The sequence below is a fragment of the Nannobrachium achirus genome (genome assembly GCF_963921795.1).
Source record: "Nannobrachium achirus genome assembly, chromosome: 9".
Lineage (NCBI taxonomy): Eukaryota > Metazoa > Chordata > Actinopteri > Myctophiformes > Myctophidae > Nannobrachium > Nannobrachium achirus.
In genome coordinates this window covers 45197978-45219235 of record NC_137818.1, presented here as the reverse complement: position 1 = coordinate 45219235, position 21258 = coordinate 45197978, and the positions used below count along the sequence as shown (strand labels likewise).

Sequence of the window (21258 nt, the reverse complement as noted above, 5' to 3'; positions counted from 1 at the left end):
CTACATTCGTTGATTGGGTAGACTTCTTGTAAATTAAGTAATGCAGATGTTTGAGATCATAGAATGGAACCAAATGGACCCTTAAGTTCCATTTGGTTTCGCTCTCATGAGTTAAAGATCTACAAGGGTCTATTTGGTTATCAACTCTTCATCATTTTGCTGGGGACCACCTGGAACCCCCTCAAGGACCACTGGTGGTCCCCGGACCACTGGTTGAGAACCACTGGTCTACGCTAAAATGATTTGCCAAAAATAGTCCATCTACAAGCTCACAAGCGATGTGTGAGCTTGTAGATCAGCTATTTTTGGTGAATGTTTCCCCCAGAATATGGATGCTGGGGTACAAGTGGTTAAAAAGTGAACATCATCATCATGAATAACATTATATTCTAATATTATATATGTGTAATATTCCATTTGCAGCAATAGTCTCAACAGTCGCAACAGTCTCTGAAGTAGTGCTGAATGATTTACTCCAGTGATGTGATGTAAATTTGTTTTCCCTTGACCGCAAATGCTAAGAATGTCATTTAGATGCCATGTTGTTTAGACAGATGCTAGGATGATGTTTCTTTGAAGCACTGAATTGTTTTCTTTGCACTGTATTTATGTGACCAGTTACCCAGTCATTTGTAGACTTGGGTTCACGTTATTTACTCTGACTTCACACTTAACCCATTTAGAAAGGGTACACATTTTGTGTATCATTATTTTATGCTTTAACTATTGAAAAATAGCGAGTGCCGCGCTGCGAGCCTGTAGATCTGCTATTTTTGAAAAATCGTGAAAATTAGAATTTTGACCCGATTTTATAAGTGTCTTTTGAATCCTTCTAAGATTCTTTGAAAAACCTATGTTTCTATGTCAGCAATCTGGCCAGCCATCGTCAAAGAAAAGGTCCTTTTCACTTAAATGGAGCTCAGTTAGTCTGTTCTTGAGAGACTACTATGTCAGTGATATGTATTTACCACGGACCCCCATCTCAAAATATCTAGTTCCAGGGACCCCCCAGAAGCAAAATTTGAGTTACAAATCGCTTTGAAAATACATATATTCAAAGATTTGCACACATTTTCACGACTTTTTCAAAAATAGCAGATCTTAGAAGGATTCAAAAGACACTTATAGAATCGGGTCAAAATTCTAATTTTCACGATTTTTCAAAAATAGTAGATCTACAAGCTTGCATCTGCTATTTTTCACTGGTTAAAGCATTCAATAATTCTAGGCCTAAATTGGTTAACAAGTCGCTCTGGATAAAAGCATCAGCTAAATGCCCAAATTGTAAATTGTGATGTCAATGAAGTAAAATCTGTGAAATGTGAAAAGTACGATTACTTTCTTTAGCCATTACCCTCGGTGGCTGTGACATTGTCCTTGTTTGTTCTTTATGGCAAAAATAGCAATCTTGCTTTCAGAAAATATGAATGGGGTTGATGTAATGGAGGCCATTGACCAGAGTTCGAGAATAGAGTGGTCAGGGGTGATGTACAGTATATTTCTGTAGTTGTAAGCAGGAAGTTAGCACCTCCCTGGTTCTCCCGACAGAGTAATTGGGATTTTTGCATTGGCATCTGGCAAAAGAAAAGATAACTTGTTTTTATCGAACTTAAGCTAGTTGCGTTAATCTTGTTGACATGTATTGTCCTCGCCAGGGTCTGTTATTTCATTTGCCACTCATTAGCAAATGATTTTTTAAGACCCAAAAGTTTTCAAAAATGAAGAAAATCCCCTAAGCCTATTAACCACAGACCTTATTTCAGGCATGTCCCACAACATTTATATTACAAAAAAAAACAGACTTGAGAGAGAACCAGGAAGTGCAAAATGCTAAGTAACTTTACAGGTTTGGGGAATGCAGACCTTGCCACCCTATATGCTGGTGATTGCCTGTGAATTACGGGAATTGTAGGAACATCAAATAGAGAGGGGAAAAAACAAAAGCACAACAACAAATTGACAGAAAGGAGAATTTTTTCTGTCAATATGGGCTCTATGTAGGGCTGTCACGATTATGACATTTTACTTGACGATTAATTGTCACTCAAGTAATTGCGATTAATGATTTAATTGTGTTTCTGTCGTTGACAATTACATTTCTGTTTGGCTTGTAGGCTTTGAAGTTGCACATGACAGATATGACACACAACACCTAAATATACCAAGAAATTACTTACATATTTGACAACTTTATACTTGAAAAAGAACATTGATAGTGGAAATAGCCGATCTACAATCTCACAACGCGCCGTGATGCGACGCGTTGCGAGTCTGTAGATCTGCTATTTCCACTATTTTTGAAAATGTTTGAAAATTTGAAAATGTTTCAACATGTAAACGATTATGACAAAATAATTGCGATTATATCAAATAATTGCGATTAGACGATTATGTAATAATTGTGACAGCCCTAGCTCTATGGTACAGTTATGATTGTTTTCATGGTAATCAACTCAAATGCACATCAACAGTGTGTTTCCCTACCTAGCTTTGGTAGGTGGTCTTTGTAGTAGAAGCCTCCCTGGACGTCAGACATGTACTTGAGGTCCACCTTGCCCTTGTGGCCCATGCGGTAGACATTGGTGGTTCCGTTGGACCAGGTCACGCTGGCCACGCTGCGGCCGGACTCTGTGTCCCAGCCGCGAATGTCCACTACCTTCCCAACCTTACCCTCCCCTCCTACACACACACACACACACACACACACACACACACACACACACACACACACACGCGCGAGCGCACACACACACACACACACGCGCGCATGCACACACACACACACACAATCAGACAAAGTGTAACACATTGAGTGCGTAGGACAAGTGAGAGAGTAGGAGGAACAGAGAAAGTGGAGAGCAAAGGTGAAACTCAACTTCCATTAAAAGAAACATGATTAAACTTCGGTCTTTCAAGTGTTAGGATGCACACTCGCACAGTCAGGAACGACTTTCAGTGAACACAAATTGGAATAAAAAACAAAACACACAAGCACATGCATGATCATATATCACATGCTAACATCAGAGAGTGCATTATGCAGCAATGAAATATAAGGAATGACATTGAAGGCCATGGTGACACACTGACGGACACAAAACAGTGTGTATGCTGTGTATGAACAGAAATGATTGGATAGACTTGGATAGACTAGAATTTCTAGAGATGATATGCTGGATTCCATGCTGTAACCAAGGGAGGGGTCATCCCCAGCTTTTCTATGAGCCATGAAACAGGGAGTGGGCCAAGCACGCTGATCAGCCATTTCAAGGACAAAACCCCTTCTGCCATCAACAACCACAACATTGAGTACAATATTAGAACATTTGCGATACTGTCTGTTTGTGTAGAGAAAAACCCTTAGTTACAGTAACCATCAGAGACGACAAAGTCATCAGCCTCTGCGTCTGACAGCGGTGACTGAATCAGTGGCCCACAAGAGCAGAGGGGGGAGGGGAGGGTCTTCAGAGCATGCCCAGAACATCCCACACGCACTTACCGGAGCGCGTGCACCGTTCAAGGCTGATGAGTGACTGTGCCGAAGCCAAGGACCTCGTTTTTCAAAGACACCAAGAGGACATTTTGACTCATTCACTCTAGCACAAAAAAAAGGGGAGCGATGCTATTCTCAGAGATAACCCCCCGCCAACCGGGAAAGGCAAAAGCAATAATAACATTTCATTCTTCCCCTGGAGGGGACATTCGAGGGATTTAATTCAGCCTACTAAATGGGCTCTGACTGTTCTCAACATGTATTGAAAACGGCAACGAGCAAAGGTCATTCTCCTATCTGAGAGAGGGCATCTTTCGAAACTGCAACGCTGCAAAAGAATGTAATTAGATTTATGCCTGTTTTATACTTCGTTGCACGCCGGTGTTGCACGCCAAGAATAGCAGATCTACAAGCTCACAAAAAGTCACATCGCGACGCCCATGTGCAACTAAGAATACAACTCAGGCTTTACGTTCATAACGATCCACAGTGAAGGCCAAACTCCCTTGGCACCCGGGTTTGTAACATTATGTGAAGCCGCAGACATTTGAGGCCCTGCTAGGCCAAGAAAATTCCAAAATCTCAAAACAGTAAATATCCCCAAATGACTTCTACTTCTACTTCCTTATAATTGCAGCACAAGCTATATTTAGCATCATGGGACATCTCTGTACGTTCCACCATGCTAGTTTGGAAAGTTGGGAAACAAAACCCCCCCCAAAAAAGGGGGGTAGGGAAAAGAAAGGAAAATGAATGTTAGTGAGCAAGGTCTCTTTAAACGCACACAAACACATCTGTGCAACAGACTCGGAGTGAGTCAGCGGCGATATAAAGTGCATGCAGACACACCAATTAACACAGGACATTGCATGGGTTAATGAGGGAGACGTGAGCTTAGGCTGTTGCGGGTGGCGGATAGTGAAACGCTTTGAAGACGCAGGCTCCATGCTGAAGATGGTGGGGGGCGCCGGGGAGAGGGGAGGCTGCTGAGTTGGCAGCGCCAGGTTAGTGAGATGAATGAATAATAACCGTCAGCTCGGTTGCTTCCCGGCCAACTCACCGTCTTGGTTGCCCCAATCCCAGTCCGGTCCACGAACCACTTTAACCCCCTGGAAGATTCCTTTGAGGATGATCCTCGGGAGGTTCTGCCTCGGTGCCAAGCTCACTCTGTGCAGCGGGGAAAACAAGGCAGAGAAGGGAAAAGAAAGAAAGAACATATTCTCCATGAAAAAAAAACAGCAAGATCGCAGCGCTGCGGCTTGGTGTGGGACATCTTAAATTAAGACCGCAATTTAATTTACTGCAGAACCACTTAAATGAAGGCCATGTTAGGATTTATTATGGAACTTCTTAATTTAAGACCTCATGAGACTCGCTGTAAAACATTTATGTAGAGAGCACAATATAACTTGTGAGGGACATTACGATTTAGAGTCGAATAATTAGAAATAATGCATGATGAGAAGTATTGGTATAGGAAAATAACAGCGGCTCATACCATGGTCACTTAAGAGTGGTTTATAGTCTAGGCAACAAAAAGCTGTGTTTACATTTTTTACTTTTATATTTGAAAATGTATATAAAAACAGCAGACAAGGCTCAGACCACTAGTGTAGCAGTCCGTGCTCCTAGGCATCAATGTCTGTCTCTACTGTAATCTATATATTTAAAGAAAGAAAACAGCAGACAACCCATGTTGAACTGGTAACCTAGTAGAAGAAACTGCTACAGTTGGTTTATTGTTGTTATTAAGGTTACGTGCAATTTAATAAACCATGAAGTATTGATTAAACTGTTGACCAGGACTATATCTACGGTGGCTTGTTTTAACCTGAGAGGCCGTCGGGAAGGAGTATTCTTTCCATGGTCCTGGTATAAGACTAACTGTAATACTAAAACATCATAAAAAAATTTGCCCTCTGCAGATTTGGTCTGGCACCACTGATAAATGGATTTTTATAGTGTGTTTCTCTTTTAATCATTTGCATGTTGATCAAGTTGATGATTTTTCGTTAGTAGCAAACTGAGTTAAGGTATTTACGACGTGGGGGTGTTTCAGGATCTGTTATGTTGATGTAAAATCTTTTGTCTTTGGGTTTCTCCCTTGGGGAGGGACTTGTATGCTAATGCGGGCACGTACCTTTTAGGCGAAGCCCGAACTGGCGAAGTGGGGAAATGTCCGATACCGTAGCGATCTGGCGAACGTCTTCTGGACAGGGCGTTTATCGTGCGCTTGCCCAGGCCTTACGGCCTGGGCATAAATATAACGATTGCATTCACCACGGCTTCGTAACTCGCGCGGCGCTCCGCCGGCCGCGCGGCCCTGGCCCGCTCTTCGCGGCCACTCGCGCCTGCGGCGCTCGGGGGCGAAGAGCAGGACCAAGGTCCGCTGGCCTTCGCGCCGCTTGCAGTGTCGTGGACAATCGATTCGCCAGATCGCTACGGTAGGAGACAAATCCCCACTTCGCCAGTTCGGGCTTCGCCAGAACAGGACTTTCCCGCTAATGCTATGTAAAATGAATGCTGGCTGTTGTGGCCTCAGAACTTCTTCGAATAAACCATGGAAGGAACACTTTCTACCCTCCTGATAGCTGGCCTTGCGTCCTTTCCTTTTTAGATAATGTTTGTGATATAAAGGTTTAATTTTCTTAGCTATCAACCACGCAGTTGTGATTGGATTTCACTCCCTCCGAAGTAGTGAGAGACCAATCAGGCAAGGCCCCTTGGAAATGCAGGTTACATTCAAAGATTCCAGACTAATATCTACGTAGTGATATTAGTCTGGCCATGCCAGGCAAGAGTGGAACCAGAAAAGAGTCTGGTATAGATTCTACGATGAGAACGTGCAGCCCTTTAATCACAAAAACCCTAGTATCCCTGCTCTGGTGAACATTCTGCAAAAATACCTTAACATTCGATCAAAATAGCAGATCTACAGTATCACAACACAGCGCATTAAGGCCCATTGTGAGCTTGAAGATTGGCTATTTTCACTATCTGACGTACAACAAAGTATATAGGGTTTAAGTGGTTAAGGCCTGAGGCTACACTGAATACGGTAAGTAAGCCAAGCGCCTGGCCTACATTATGCACCCACTAAGTGGCACACAGGAACACATGCCACACTTAACAACTTTGGCTTGGAGACATGCAAAGTCATCCACAAGCCCCAAAGTCAGAGCAAACACACGGATACATGTAAGACATGGCCTCAGAGGACAGATAATTGTATAGAGCATGAAGGGGAAAAAAGGCAAGTTATCCTTTCTGTGGTGGCTCTTGTCAGAGAGGATGACTTACGTGTGCCACTGCCTGCGCAGTCTTCCACATTACAGATAGGGCCGTCACAATTATTACATAATCGTCTAATCGCAATTATTTGACATAATCGCGTTTATTTTTCATAATCGTCATAATCGTTTCCATGTTGAAAAATGTTCAGATATTTTTTTTTAAGTAAAATGTTTTGGAAATAGATCTACGCGATGCGACGCGTTGTGAGCTTAGCTTAGCTTGTAGATCGGCTATTTCCACTATCAATGTTCTTTTTTAATTATAAAGTTGGCAAATATGTCAGTAATTTCTTTGTGTATTTTGGTTATGTTTCATATCTGCCATGTGCAACTTCAAAGCCTAAAAGCCAAACAGTAATGTAATTGTCAACGACAAAAACACAATTAATTAAATCGTTAATTGCAATTATTTGAGGGACAATTAATCGTCATGTAAAATGTCATAATCGTGACAGCCTTAATTACAGAGCCATGGCCGTCTCTGACAGGATGTAAGAAGCACGCTAAACTAAAAACACATGGAGGAAATCTTATTTTGTTTGGCCTGCTGATATCAATCAGCCGTCAGCACTGTGACCACAAACGCACCTGCCAAAACTCCACACTCCAATGACACATGTATAAAGAAATAAACAAACAGACGTTCACATCTTGAAAAGGACCTTACCAAAGCCAATGCATGTCATTGTCTGTTCACATTTGGGACCCTATACATAAATATTTCTCTCACAATTGTGTTTTTAGTTTGATTTTCTTTTGTGTCTTTAGTTTGATGCTGTGAAGTGCTTTTTTTGCTTTGTGACGTGCTATATACAAGTCAAGTTTATTATCATGAATATTGTTATAGATTTTGCATTTGTTTACCGGTACATTTTCAAGTAGACTATTTAAAGCTAGACTACTTCTCATATCAATGCACACGTTAACAATATAGAAAGTGAGAACCAACTCTGGGCAACATACCGTATGGCAAAGATTTGATCAGATCTTGGTGCAAAGGAGCTCCCTATTCCCATGCTTTTCCGACGGGGTCAACATCCAGCTTCCATTTCTACCCTACACCATTGGTTTATACTTGATCCCAGCAAATCCAGTGCTGATCAAAGCTTCGCTCCCTCGCCAAACCAAGGCAATATCCTGCACGTCTCCCTCTTGTGCCGGTGACTTGGCTAGTAGTCCATGAAGGTTAGGAGCTAGCCCTGACTGGTGTCCCAAGGTTCTTTAGTTTTCCTGCTCATTCTGATGTATCAAGCGATGAGTAGATAGTTGGAAAGGAAGGTAGCCTTGTGGTGTCTTACGTCTGACTGACACTAAATCTTAACGTGTGACTGTCTGGGCTGGGTAAGGACTGTGTCAAGGTCAGGTGTGTGTGTGTGTGTGTGTGTGTGTGTGTGTGTGTGTGTGTGTGTGTGTGTGTGTGTGTGTGTGTGTGTGTGTGTGTGTGTGTGTGTGTGTGTGTGTGTGTGCTTTGGGTCTAATCCCTAGACAGCAGGGCAATCCGAAAGCAAGCCATCAGAGAGCAAAACTCAGTGTGTGCGACACACGTGTGTGTGTGTGTGTGTGTGTGTGTGTGTGTGTGTGTGTGTGTGTGTGTGTGTGTGTGTGTGTGTGTGTTTGTGTATGCATGCGTCTGAAAATGTACTTTTGGTCCTGTCTGGCCTATAGATAGATTGTTGCTTTTTACTTTAGCTCAGGGGTCTTCAACGTTTTCAGGCCAGGGACCCCCAAACTGATGGGGAGATGGAGCAGGGACCCCCCTACCACCTCGTAGGGTGGGGGGGTCGGGGCTACGACATATTTTTTATTTTAAACATGTACAAGTTACAGCGAGCAGGGTGGGCCGTACCACTACCATTTCTAAACATACTACTTATTAACTGAGAACCAAAGTCAATAATATCAACAATCTGTCAATTGCATAGTAATCATGTATTCAAGCTATTCAAAATGGATAGAATCATGATTTATTTTTTAACATAAATGTGAAAAAAAAAAAAAAAAAAAACATTTTGAAATCTTTTTTTTTTTTTTTTTCAATAATTTCGCGGACCCCCTGAAGTACCTCCGCGGCCCCTGGAGTACCTCCGCGACCCCTAGGGGTCGCGAATCCCCTGTTGAAGACCCCTGCTTTAGCTGATACCACAAACTGCTATCCTATTTTTATTGTTCTATGTGTCCTATGTGTTTTTATTTGTTTCTGTGACTGATGTATGCTTTTATATATTGCTGCAACCAAATCGCCCTTCGGGGACAAACAATAAATGAACTTGAACTTGAACATGCACATGAAAGACACAGAAAAGACACTGACTGTATCAATTTAACCACAAAATTAAGATTTAAAGCATGGCAGATTCAGAACGGTATCTGTGGTTATCGATACTCCTCACACAACACCGCTTTCAGTTTTTTGTTGTTGTCTGACTACTCTGAGCACAAGACAGCAAATCCAGCTCAACCAACCGTCACTTCTTTCTGCTGGACCACATCATCAACAGTGACCGGTTGACGTGGCGATCTGTCGAATGGTCGACAGTTACACAAGGATGAAAAGGTTGCACGTCAAAGGCAGGTTGGGGGTGCTGGTCATTCCGAGCCAATCAAGTGCATTCTAGAGTGATGGATCTCTAAGTGGAGTTCAGGGACACCTAAGGGTCCTTGACGGTCCCCAGCTAAATGATCGATAGATACCTATTGTATATACTGTAGACAATAGACAGTAAAATAATTCAGGACCAAATGAAAAACATATCGGACAAAGTAAAGTATCCATGTAACATATAAGCATCTAGCTAAACACGCCACAGCCTTTTCATGTGTCAAAAAATAAAACACTCGACAGCTCAAACGTCTTTCTTCAGTCCTCACGTCACCGCCTTGTTTTCTGAACACATCAGAAGTTATGAGCAGAGAGCAGAAGTAGGGATGAAAGAACAGATTCAGTCCTGAATATTACAGGGATGAAATGTGCAACAAAGATCCCAAGGATTTGAAAGCATTCATTTGTAACTCCAAAGAGTGTACAAATGTAACCAAAATGGGCCATTACGGTTCCATTGGGCTCCATTTGTTGTACATCCAATTAAACGAACATGCAGCGTTTCACTGTATGGGGAGTAGAGTGGCCGAGGTCAGGTGTAGAAGCGGCGCCCGATTTGTGCGAGAAGGATTACAACCGCCTATACAAGAGAGCTTCTCTGGTGTTGGCTCTGTGCATGTTATTCGTGTGTGTGTGTGTGTGTGGGGGGGGGGGGATTAACCGACTGCAAAGTTGTTGTTTGCCGGCCCTCACCCCCTCCTCCTCCTCCTGTCAACATATGGTACGCACATATGTTGCCTCCAGCACTGTCAGCATGCCATTACCTACACATGTCTCAATGTACTATTTAACACAAACACAAGTAACTAGGCCTGCAAATATTGATTATTTGTTTGCGAATAGCGATTATTCTATAGATCACATTTTAGACTAATCAACTAATTGAGAAGCTTTTTTTAAAGACATTTTCAACAAATCTACGGACATTTTGTAACTGATGCTTTATAAACAAATGAAATCAATTAGTCTGATTAACCACTTAGGCCATATTTTGTACAGCGGTGTCACGCAAAAAGAGCGGAAATACATCTACAAGCTCATAAGGGATTGTAGATCTGCAATATTAACACTTTTCCAAAGAAAAAAATAAAATGTTTGAGCATTTTAGATGGTCATAATAACAAGGCCAAACTATTTCCCACCAAATCAATGATTTTATTAATAGATTAGATCAAATAGTTCAATTAACTGTTGCACCCCTAACAGTAACCAAATGGGCGTCAATAACACCATTATGACACAGTGAAGAGTAAAAAATATTCATATCTTGGAGACAACTTAAACAACTTTCATCTTGAATGTATTGTGTAGGACAGAAACTCAATTTCATTTAAATGGACCATTAGGATTTGTGAATGTTTATGAGATATATTTTGACACACCTAGATCAACACACCGCCAATTGCCAAACACACCTCTGCTAGGTGGGGGGAGAGTGTTTTCTGCTGGTGTTTCAGTCCGAGTGTATCAAAGGGTGCGTTCGGAAAAGCGCACCGGGTGTGTGCTCAGTGTAGTGAGTGCCTAAACCTAACCCTAATCCTAACCCTAACCTCAGTAAAACTATGCCTAGCCCTAACCCTAACCCTAACCTTAACCTCAGTAAAACTATGCCTAACCCTAACCCTAACCCTAACCTTAACCTCAGTAAAACTATGCCTAAACCTAACCCTAACCAGAACCGGTGCACATTTCCGAACACACCCTTTGATACACTCGGACTGAAACACCAGCAGAAAACACTCTCCCGCTAGGTGGGAGATGGAAACGCTAGCATGCTCATCCGTGCAAGGGAGAATGCTAGCATGCTAATCTGTGGTAAATCTGTCACGATTACAATGGAACAGTACATCCAGCACTACTGCAACATAGCCTGGTAAAGCAGCCTCCTCAGGCTTAGGGATGGGACGATACACGATATTATAGTTTATCGCGATAAAAAAACACTCACAATAATCGTATTGTGGAGATTTAATTTATCATGATATCGTCCTCCGTCATGCACTGGGATCAATTCACCTTTTATTTGCCGAGCTGCATATCCGGTACCATTTAAACCTTCTATAATTGGTAAAAGGTACTTATAATATACGTACTTGATACAGTCTTTTTTTCACTCCCTATCAAATGTCTCTGCCAAAAAATAGACGATCTGCAAGCTCACAAGTGTGAGCTTGTAGATCTGCTATTTTTTGGCAAATGTTATGCCGCAGGATAATGGATTTTGATTATCGCGATAATATCGTAAATCGCGATTTCTTTTGTCACAATAATCGTGAAATTTTCATATCGTCCCATCCCTAGCTGGTATACTGCACAACCCTTTTGCACCCATGTTTGTGGAGGGGCCTGCAAAGACAGGTCAATGACCTTTATGCAGCTGACCATGACATAACGTCCCCAGGGATTTAAAACAGCCATGTATGTCCTGTCCTGTCCTGTCCTGTCCTGTCCTGTCCTGTCCTGTCCTGTCCTGTCCTGTCCTGTCCTGTTATGTAAATATTTTCCAAAATAACAACAGCTAAACTGCCACGGTTATCTGTTAAACTATTTAATGCGTCAGTCTCAGTGCCATCACCATCTCATAAAACCTCCGGTCCAAACATCAACCTCCCTTTTTTGTCAAAGAACCAAAACCCCCAACTCTCTACAATCTAGAGTCTAGATTGTAGAGAGTTGGGGGTTTTGATCTAGACAAACCCGTCCTGCAAAAGAACTGATTCCTGATCTGGTCGAGAAAACAAAACAAAAATCATTTGGCCACAAATGTAATCACTGAGGATCCAAAGATAGTCAGTAGGACTACTGTCAGCACTGCTTGTCACCATGCATAATAAGCATACATAATAAGCATAAAGTCAGACTCAGAGAGGATTTTAGAGAGGATGGGGTTGTTGTCTATTTGTAGCCAGTGGTATCCAGCTAATGAAGGGTCCAGTTGGCATGAAAGTGAGTGTGAAGAGTGCGTTTCTCTGGTGCCTTCCAGCATGTGCAGTCTTTATCCTGTCCTTTTCAGCCGAGGCCAGTGTTGTCTGAATGCTCCATTCACATCACTGCTGGCTGGCTGGCTTTAGCTGAGTCACTGTCTCCCATGTCACTTCAAAGTCTCATTTATGCTTTGATGAAAAGAGTGTCACTTGCTTCAATGCTCGACAAAGATTATGCATTTTCAACAGATGAAAAGCAGACTTATATGTCGGGCATGTACGTTTTCCCTCTTTAGACTGCAATGTCATATTCAAAAAAACATCTTAAGCATGATGAATTTATGCAAGAAATGTGTTATACGTGTGCCACGGACCTATTCAGAGATCATCTCAACATAAACAAATATTGTATAGGGCTTTCTCATGTGTCTCTAAAATTAGGGTTAGGGTCAAGATTTTGCTCTTCTGATCTCTTGTGAAATGTTATGGAATGTTAAAACACTTGCTGTAGTTTTTTGGGACCTTAAAAGAAAGATTTAATCAGATATTTGTGTATGTAATGTACTGTAATATAATAATAATGAAAACATAAAGATAACCTCAAACCAAACAGCAAGCAAATCTTTCTCCCTATAGCTTTAATCCCCCCTTCCCCCCACACACATGTGAAAACATAATCTCTGGAGATATTCTAACAGTTAAGGTTCATACAAATATTGCATACATGTCTTAATCTCAGGGCTTATACTGGCCATTTGCAACCTTGAATCACCTTCAATCCATACGTCGATAAGACGAGGAATGATGGTGAGAATGCTGTGGCCTTGGTTGACAGTAAAACGAGGAGAGTGATTTATCCTGGGTAATGTTTGTTGGGTCAAATAGAGGTGTTTGTTCCACCAAAAGCCTGTTTCAATGAAGGACATTGCTGAGCCAAACAACATTATCCACCAATGAATGGGAAATCAATACCAGAGAAGAGAAGCTGGGCTGAGAGACAAGATGACAGGAGTGAGCCACAGCCTCCATCACAGCACACAGAGGGATCACTAAGCTTTAATGCCACTGTATAGAACAGGGGTTCCCAAACCTTTTTGTCTCAGGGCACCCCATAAATAAAAATATTTTTTTAATCCGAATTCCGAAGCACCCCTACATTATAATTTTCACTCCCAGCACCTTATAGCATATCGTCCTTGTCGGGTGGAAACCTTGTATGTCTAAAACCGTTCCTTTTGTATTTATCATCTATAAAATGTAGATCGGCTGTTTTCACTAGTTTTGTGCGACAATAATAGCCATTTTGGTTAGAACTGACTGAAAATAACCTTGCAAGTTTAAAATGATACTAAATATTTTTTCAAGTGTCCAAATAAATTCCAAATATTATCAAATTATCTTGCGGCAACCCTGGACTGCCATCACGGCACCCCAGGGTGCCCCGTCACCCACTTTGAAAACCCCTGCTGTATAGAATATGAATAAGTCAAATATAAACAGAAACACTACATACCAGAGTAATTACAGAACGTGTTAGGCCATGTCATGCAGTTCACTGGAGAGAATCTTAAATAAATTCCCTTCGTATGCTGAGCCAACAGGCCACCCTAGCAATATACCCCGCCTTACAGCACATCATTACATAACATTGTGCTATCCTTGCAGTATGGCCCAAAATAATTAAATTAACCTCACTCAAAGCCATGATTGCTTTTTAGCTTAACCACTCTCGCCCTGGGTAGGTAAAACAAAACAAGTCCTATTGGATAGCCAAAAACTATGTTGTGTTGTATCTGTATCTGTGGCCTTTTTTGTTTTGTTCTTATTCATGGTGTGTTTATATGATATTATGCTGGCACAGTTGGATTACAAGTTTACAACGCATTGTGAGCTTGTAGATCAGCCATATTTGTTATTTGTCTTAATTACAACTTAGTATAGGGCTTAAGTGGTTAAGTGGCAAGGACTATTTACTTGTGAGTAGGGATGGCCAACAGTTAACCGTAATTGGTTACTGGTAAGCACTAACGGATAATGGTGAACGTAAAAAAGTCAACCCACGTGTCACACCAAAAGCCCCGGACACCAATTTCTGTGTAACATCATCCATGCATGCAACTGACTGGGACACGTTAATTGACAGAGAGACACAAGCTTGTTCATCAGGAAACAAACAGCGAAAAATGCCCCGATTGCATTTTCCAAAACAGATCCTGTCACCCGTGTTGATGAGGAGTGGAACGTTAAATCAGCCGTCTTAGTTACACATAGTAGGCTATGCGAAAATAACACAACGCTCACAGAGGTGCAATGATTGCTTCAGTTCACACAAAACACGGGCGAGAGAAGAAAATGAATGAAATGGAAATAAAATAGCACCACGCTCACAGAGGCGCTTCTTGCCTCTGTGAAAACAATGATAAATAGATCAGATATTGATCAGCTTCCTCGTAACGTGAACCTCAGACACCACGTCTCTTAGCCAATGTGTCGACCAATCCAAAAGTCATACGATTGGAAGTATTGCTCTACACAACAAACTCAGAGGAACGGGGAGGCGGGGGAAAAGGGTCAATCTACATGACGTGTGAGCCTCTCGCTGCTGTTATGCGACAGCCGCGCTACAGGAGAGAGAATCCATTCATCAGCTTCAGTTCCATGTACGAGTTCTGGATAAAATTGGTATCTCGACCTGAACATATTTTCTGTTTACTAAAGACAAAGAGACGGGGAGACCCCGGTTACCAAACAAACATTCCATCTATAGCAATGACCAGAATATAGAGCTATTTAACACTTATAAATAATAATATATAATACATACTGCCCCTTTAAATGTTGGATACATAAGAAATGTACTTTCATTGCCAAGTCATGACCTTGAAAAGCTCTTCGAGCATCATAAAAGCACAGACAGGTAGACTGGAAATGAGGGCCTTTCTGTTCTAGAATTTAGAAAAGTCCTGTGTTCCATTTAGTGCGTCACACTTATCCCTCTTTAAAACGGGGACGCGCCAGCTGACATTCAGACAGGGCCTGGAGGGGTTTGGAAGCTTTACTGTGAACTGATGCAGAAGAATGGATTTGCAGGGGAGAAGTCACTTGAGTAAATCCGGGTGCACTCGACACCGAGAATCATCTCACTTGCCATTTCTTCAAAGGAGGGCCAACTGTGGTTCACTGGATCCAACTCAAAATGCCAATAGACAACTTCAAGAGTGTATGAATGTATTTTTGCTTCTTTATTACTGTATCTTCTTACCAAAATAAATATTTGTTCAATGCTTTAATAGAAATGAAACTATCCCAACCACTAAATTTCCGAGTCTCTGGTTTGATTGCCGGGTGGCAGGATCATAGCTTTATGTCCCCTACTCTCTCTGAATTTCCTGTCTCGCAGTCTCCACTATCACTATAAAAAAGGCTTAAAAAGGACCCCTCCCCAAACAATATATATATATACACGCACGCACGCACATATTATCATCGTTTATATTATTGATATACCAGTGTGAGTTTTCAGGCGCTCTATAGAGGAAGTTGAGTAATTACACTTCACTTTACAAACATTTCAAGCACTGTACATAGGAGAGTGGGTAAGCTGGGGGGTGCAGTACTCACGGTTGTGAGTGTGCAGTCTCATATCGTTCGAAAGCGTGGCTCAGGTCATGCTTGTTGTTCATGTAGCACTGGGTACACAGGTCATAGTCGAAGCACACCTTGCACTTCCAGCGCATTCCCATGATGCCGTGCTTCTTGCAGCTGTCACAGATGATGTTGGAGTGACGCACCCCTGGAGGATCGGGAAAAGTGGTTGCGTCAGTATAAGGCAGCTCAGGGAGAGAGCGTTTCAGAGGCAGACTTATTTGTTCCTTTACATCAGTTGACCCCAACCTTTTTTGCACCTAAGATCACTTGACATGTAGTCGATGTTATCGTGTACCACTGGGGGGAATGATGATGGTCTGTGACTGAAATAACCTAGTGCCTAGTGTCAACACTAGAGCAGAATATAACATACGGGCTATCTGAACTAGCCTGTGTATTAATTCAGTGTTACCTTTTCTGAAAACAGTGGTTGCTGCTAAATAAATGTTTAACGTTACACAATAGAAATGGAAAAGGAAATACATAACTGGTCAAATTTTCCGAATCTGCTACTGTGGCCAACAAAGTAAAGAACACATCCTATACAGTACACTAAAATGCTTATATCAATATTATGCTGTTATTTCACGTGCACTAGAACATGCAAGTCACTGAAGGAAAAATGTTGTGTCCTCTTAAACGATGCTAGTTAACACACTGGCTGTTAGCATCAGATGTGGAAGAACTGAAGCGTGAAAGGCAGATGACAAAAATATGCCCTCGCCCCATGTTGCTCTTCAACCCCCCCCCCCCCCCCCATCTCCCTTTCTGTCCCTCTATTCTCTTGCTCCATTAATTGATGGCAGAGAGAAAAATGTTGCTTTTAATTGAGAATAAATGTGGATGAATGTTGGCCTGATGACTGGTAACATGTTGAAAGTGTTATCTGAGAGCAAGACGTCCTCACTTATATGTATATTCATAAAAGGAAAGGTTGAAAGAAAATTAAAAAGAATATTACAATAGCTTCATCATGACAACATTCTTTAACACAGTAACAGTCCTAAAGAACATTAATATGAAGACAGCTTAGTCCCCAGGCTTACCGATCTGAGCGTTGTCATAGAGCAGCAGGTCATAGGCTCCCTGGTAGCCTGTTCGGTAGTTGGTGCGCGTGCCGCTGTCCCACTGCACCACCACCGTCTTGTCCGGCGTGGTGGTGCTGCCCTGCCGGCCGATCTCCACCACGGTGCCCACATGGCCCTCGCCGTCGTCCTGGTTCCCCCACTTCCAGTCCAGGCCGCGCACCACGCGCATGCCCACCTCCATGCCGCCCTTCCTGGGGGCCGGCCTGGAGGCCGCGTGCGACGGACGGGACCTGGCGCTGTCGGTGCTGCTGCGCCTCCGGGGCCGCTGCGGAGCAGGGCCGGCCCGCCCGGAGGACAGGGAGGGCAGGGCCGGCACCAGGGCCGTGTCCGGGAGCAGGTCAGGGGTGACTGGATAGACACACAGAGACAGAGATAAAGTTGGTCTTTCTTTAGTTGACAAGTCCCAATTTTCTATATTTTTTTTAATCAAAGCCATTACGTTGTGTCATGGTGGAATATCTATCAGAGCCCTAGCTGTGTGTCATTGGCACACTTCTGCATGGCGACAGCACAGCATGCCCCGCTGCGCTCAACCGAGCCCTGACCTGGCACAGCGGAGGCAGTGTGACACACATACTATAGGCAGGCTAGTGAGGCTACTAATTATATATACACATCCACAGTACACACACAATCATATCATGGACACACACACATGCACGCTCTACTGATAACTCTGTGGCATTTGACATTTATAGTGCAGGCAACCGGAAATGAGAACGAAGGAAGGAAGCTGTATAAATGTGTGTTGAGGCCTGAGCGTGGATGTATCATCCAGGGCCTGAGTCAACAAACCGGACAGGATCCTTTCCGGGGAGTCATCATGACGAAACAGGGGCTAGCCAGTCACTTTGCCCATCGTCATCAGTCACATGCCAGTGAGTGCATGCGGTCAATACAATACAGCCTGCCTATCACACACAGTAACATTGAATAACATTGAATAATAATGAGACTGAAGGAGTATTATACCCATTGTCATTTCAGTATCTGTGCAGTGAACTGCATGTTAACAAGTGTTAATTTTTCCATTTATAAAAATACATTATAACAAAGATAACCAAATGGAACCATACTGTTTACTGTGTACAGGAGTTTAAATCTTCTGCATTATCTTCCGCATATATTAATAAGCAGATGTGTTTTAGATCCGGCGAGACTGGCAGATTTGGAGGAGAGTATTTCAGTCCATCGCTCTATTTCCTCCCGATGTACCTTGGCTGCCAAACGTGGAGACTGCAGCTTTTTACATAACAGCCCACAGAGTGAACTGTGTGTGTGCGTGCATGTGTAAACGCACAGGCGTCAAATCTGTGCTAGAATGAAGTAAGAAGGTGAAAATGAAGCTACTAAATGGGTCAAAATAAGCAAATTAGGCTGATGTTCAGTCACCTAACATAGTGGAGCTCTCACGATACACATACTATAGATGTTAGTTAGTGCTTCTCGCTCCAAAAGACAATTTCACACTCACAGCTCCAAACCCAGTGAGATTCTGCACCTATTACTGGCCCATGCTGGCAACACTGCCGAGGACATCTCTCACCAGAACCAGCCGCAATAGAATGTCCAGCCAGCAAGCCACTACATTTGTTTTTTAACACGATTCTTTTGTAATTTATTGGCTGATATTCAGATTTATTTAGAGGGGGAAAATATATCATTTTGTTTTTGCAATAATATGTCCGTCAGTCACGACACATTTAAGATGACATTTGCACGCTTCATCAAGATAACAATGAATGTTGTTTTGGCATTAACCAATTCACCTGGCATTCCTACTTTAAGGCATGTCATATGGGCTGTGGGCCTTTTAAAAAAATGGTCAAGCATTTTCAAAGATATTCAACCAGTAAGACTCCCTAAGCGACCGTCAGGTCACAGCGTGATTTTAGGTCCAAAAATGTGTTAAAAAAGATCGGCTTGATGGTGGCGCTATATGGGACAGATCCATGTTGATGAGATGAGTGTAGACATACTGTGTAGCGATGTGTGTGATTTTAGGCAAAAACTGTAGGAGCAGTGTCCGTAAAAGAACCGATATGAGTAGGGCAAAAGTGTAATGTGACGTGAAAGACAGACTGACTGACTGACGGACAGACAGGCGGTGGAGGTTTTGATAGTAACTGCGACCTGACGGTCGCAAAAAAAGCAGATCTACAAGCTCACAACGGGTCACAATTCGACATGTTACGAGGTTGAATATTCGTTATTATGTTTAAGAATGGACAGGGCGAAAGTGGTTAAAGGCATCTGCTCAAGCATAGAAGCATATGGGAGGTGGGGGATCCAAGTGGTAAAAGACAGGCTGCTCATACAATTTCCTGGCCAACATCACAGCATAAAGCCTGATATTTATACTTCATCGATCGTACAAAATGTTGCTAGCCGAAAATAGCAGATGCAAGCCTGTGGATCTGCTATCTTCCACTAGTCGTATGTATGAGGTATAAAATAAATTAAGTATTAGCTCCTTTTAAACTGGAATAACAGGTCTCGTCCAGTCAGCCCACATTTCAGCCCAGAGAAGCAGAGTCTACCACAGCAGTGGTTCCCAAACCTTTTAGCTTGTGACCCAAAAGAGAAATTTGAAGTTTGCCCGGGACCTAAACTGTGAAAATAGCCAATCTATGAGCTTGTAGATTGGCTATTTTCACTACTTCTTAAACACTTGTTTTCTAATTTATGGACTTATTTATTGATGAAATAAAAAATCATTGCTTTTTTTTTTATTCATGAAAAACATTGCTTTTTGGGGAAATTGAAATAAATAGTATTTAAAAATAGAATGTAGGAAACAAAAAAATGAAGGGACCAATAAAAATGTGTCTGCGACCCACAAATGGGTCTCGACCCAGTGTTTGGGAACCAGTGGTCTAGAGAGCTTCCTCTCACCATGTGTGTCTCTTGCGTGAATCAAAACACCGTTCCGGTTCCGCGGGCGGAGCGCTTGTTTTCAGTGGAGATGGCGGAGGTGCGCCATCTCAGGCGACCTTGATCCACGGGAGACACTGCCGAAGGTCGCATGAGACGACTCAGCGCCGTTAGAAGTTGTAAACCAAGGGCCAGAATAGTAAATCTTCGTCCCCCCGACGTTCGGGACCTCCGCATGGTCCAAGTGAACACAGAGGAGGGCCCCCTACCTCAGGTTCAGCCAATCACAAGCTTCCGCGGGCGGGTCTTACTGAACCCAACCAGTGTTTTGATACACGCATGTCTCACACGTGTGTGTGCCTGTGTGTGAGTGTGTGAATCTCTTATCAGCTCAACCCACCTCCCTTATCGCAGACATTCTACAAGAGTGTGTGAGAACAGTGTTTTATTCAACAGCTGTAGTGTCAATTTTGCATGCGACAACTTGAAGATGACACAGCTGTTTTTTTTCTTTTCCACTGTATGATCTTAGCAAAAAAAATCAACAGTGGCCTTTTGAAAGAAAATAGAAAAGTGAGTGTTTTTTTTTACATTTTGTCCATTTAGAAATTTATATTCGGGAACTCAGGCAATTCCTATGTTAGATGGTTGGCATAGGCCTTCTTTCGCAATACGATTTAGTCACTCATTTCGTGTGCCTTTACCTCTGAGCAACATTTTAGCAATATTCCAAGACCTGCTGCTTCCTCAAATCTTGCTCCGGCAGCAAATTGTATTTATTCATTAGAACAGTGCGTGGTTTCCAAATTTTTTAGTCTCTGACCCAAAAGAGAAATTAGACATGAAATCTGAATAGAACGCAGAATGGAATGGACTTTCAGGCACCAGATTATTGTTTTTCTTTTACTTATTATTCAAAAATAGGTAAAATAGGAAATTAATCTACAAGCTCACCAAGTGCCGCAATGCAATGCGCTGTGAGCTTGTAGATCGGCTACATTCACTTCGCTATTTGTCATACAACCAAGTATATATGGCTTAAGTGGTTAAATAAATCAGTAAATAACTTAATAATAATTAGAACATTACAACTATTATGTGACAAAGGGGTACCGAACAGAACAGCCTATTTCTGTAATAGAGCATTAGCCTCTGATTATGTTTTGTGAACGTGGTGTACCTGGGCAGAAGGCAGCCACCGTCCACACATTTTCAAACAACTGGGACCGCTGTGTCCACCATGAGTAACATCCAATCTCACCATGTGGAGCAAAAGACCCCCCAGAGGGCCTCCCATGTCCCATTTGTCAATATCAACGACCGCTCCTTGGAGAGCCGC

The 21258-nt window shown here is 42.4% G+C and overlaps 1 protein-coding gene across 1 annotated transcript in view; it reads right to left on the bottom strand.

Annotated features, from left to right (window-relative positions):
• mib2 (MIB E3 ubiquitin protein ligase 2) overlaps positions 1 to 21258 on the bottom strand; it is a 63888-nt gene that overhangs the window by 39450 nt on the left and 3180 nt on the right. Inside the window, 4 exon segments of the mRNA XM_080734319.1 lie at positions 2485 to 2679; positions 4554 to 4660; positions 15931 to 16102; positions 17004 to 17393. Coding sequence (XP_080590445.1) covers positions 2485 to 2679; positions 4554 to 4660; positions 15931 to 16102; positions 17004 to 17393 — 864 coding nt within the window.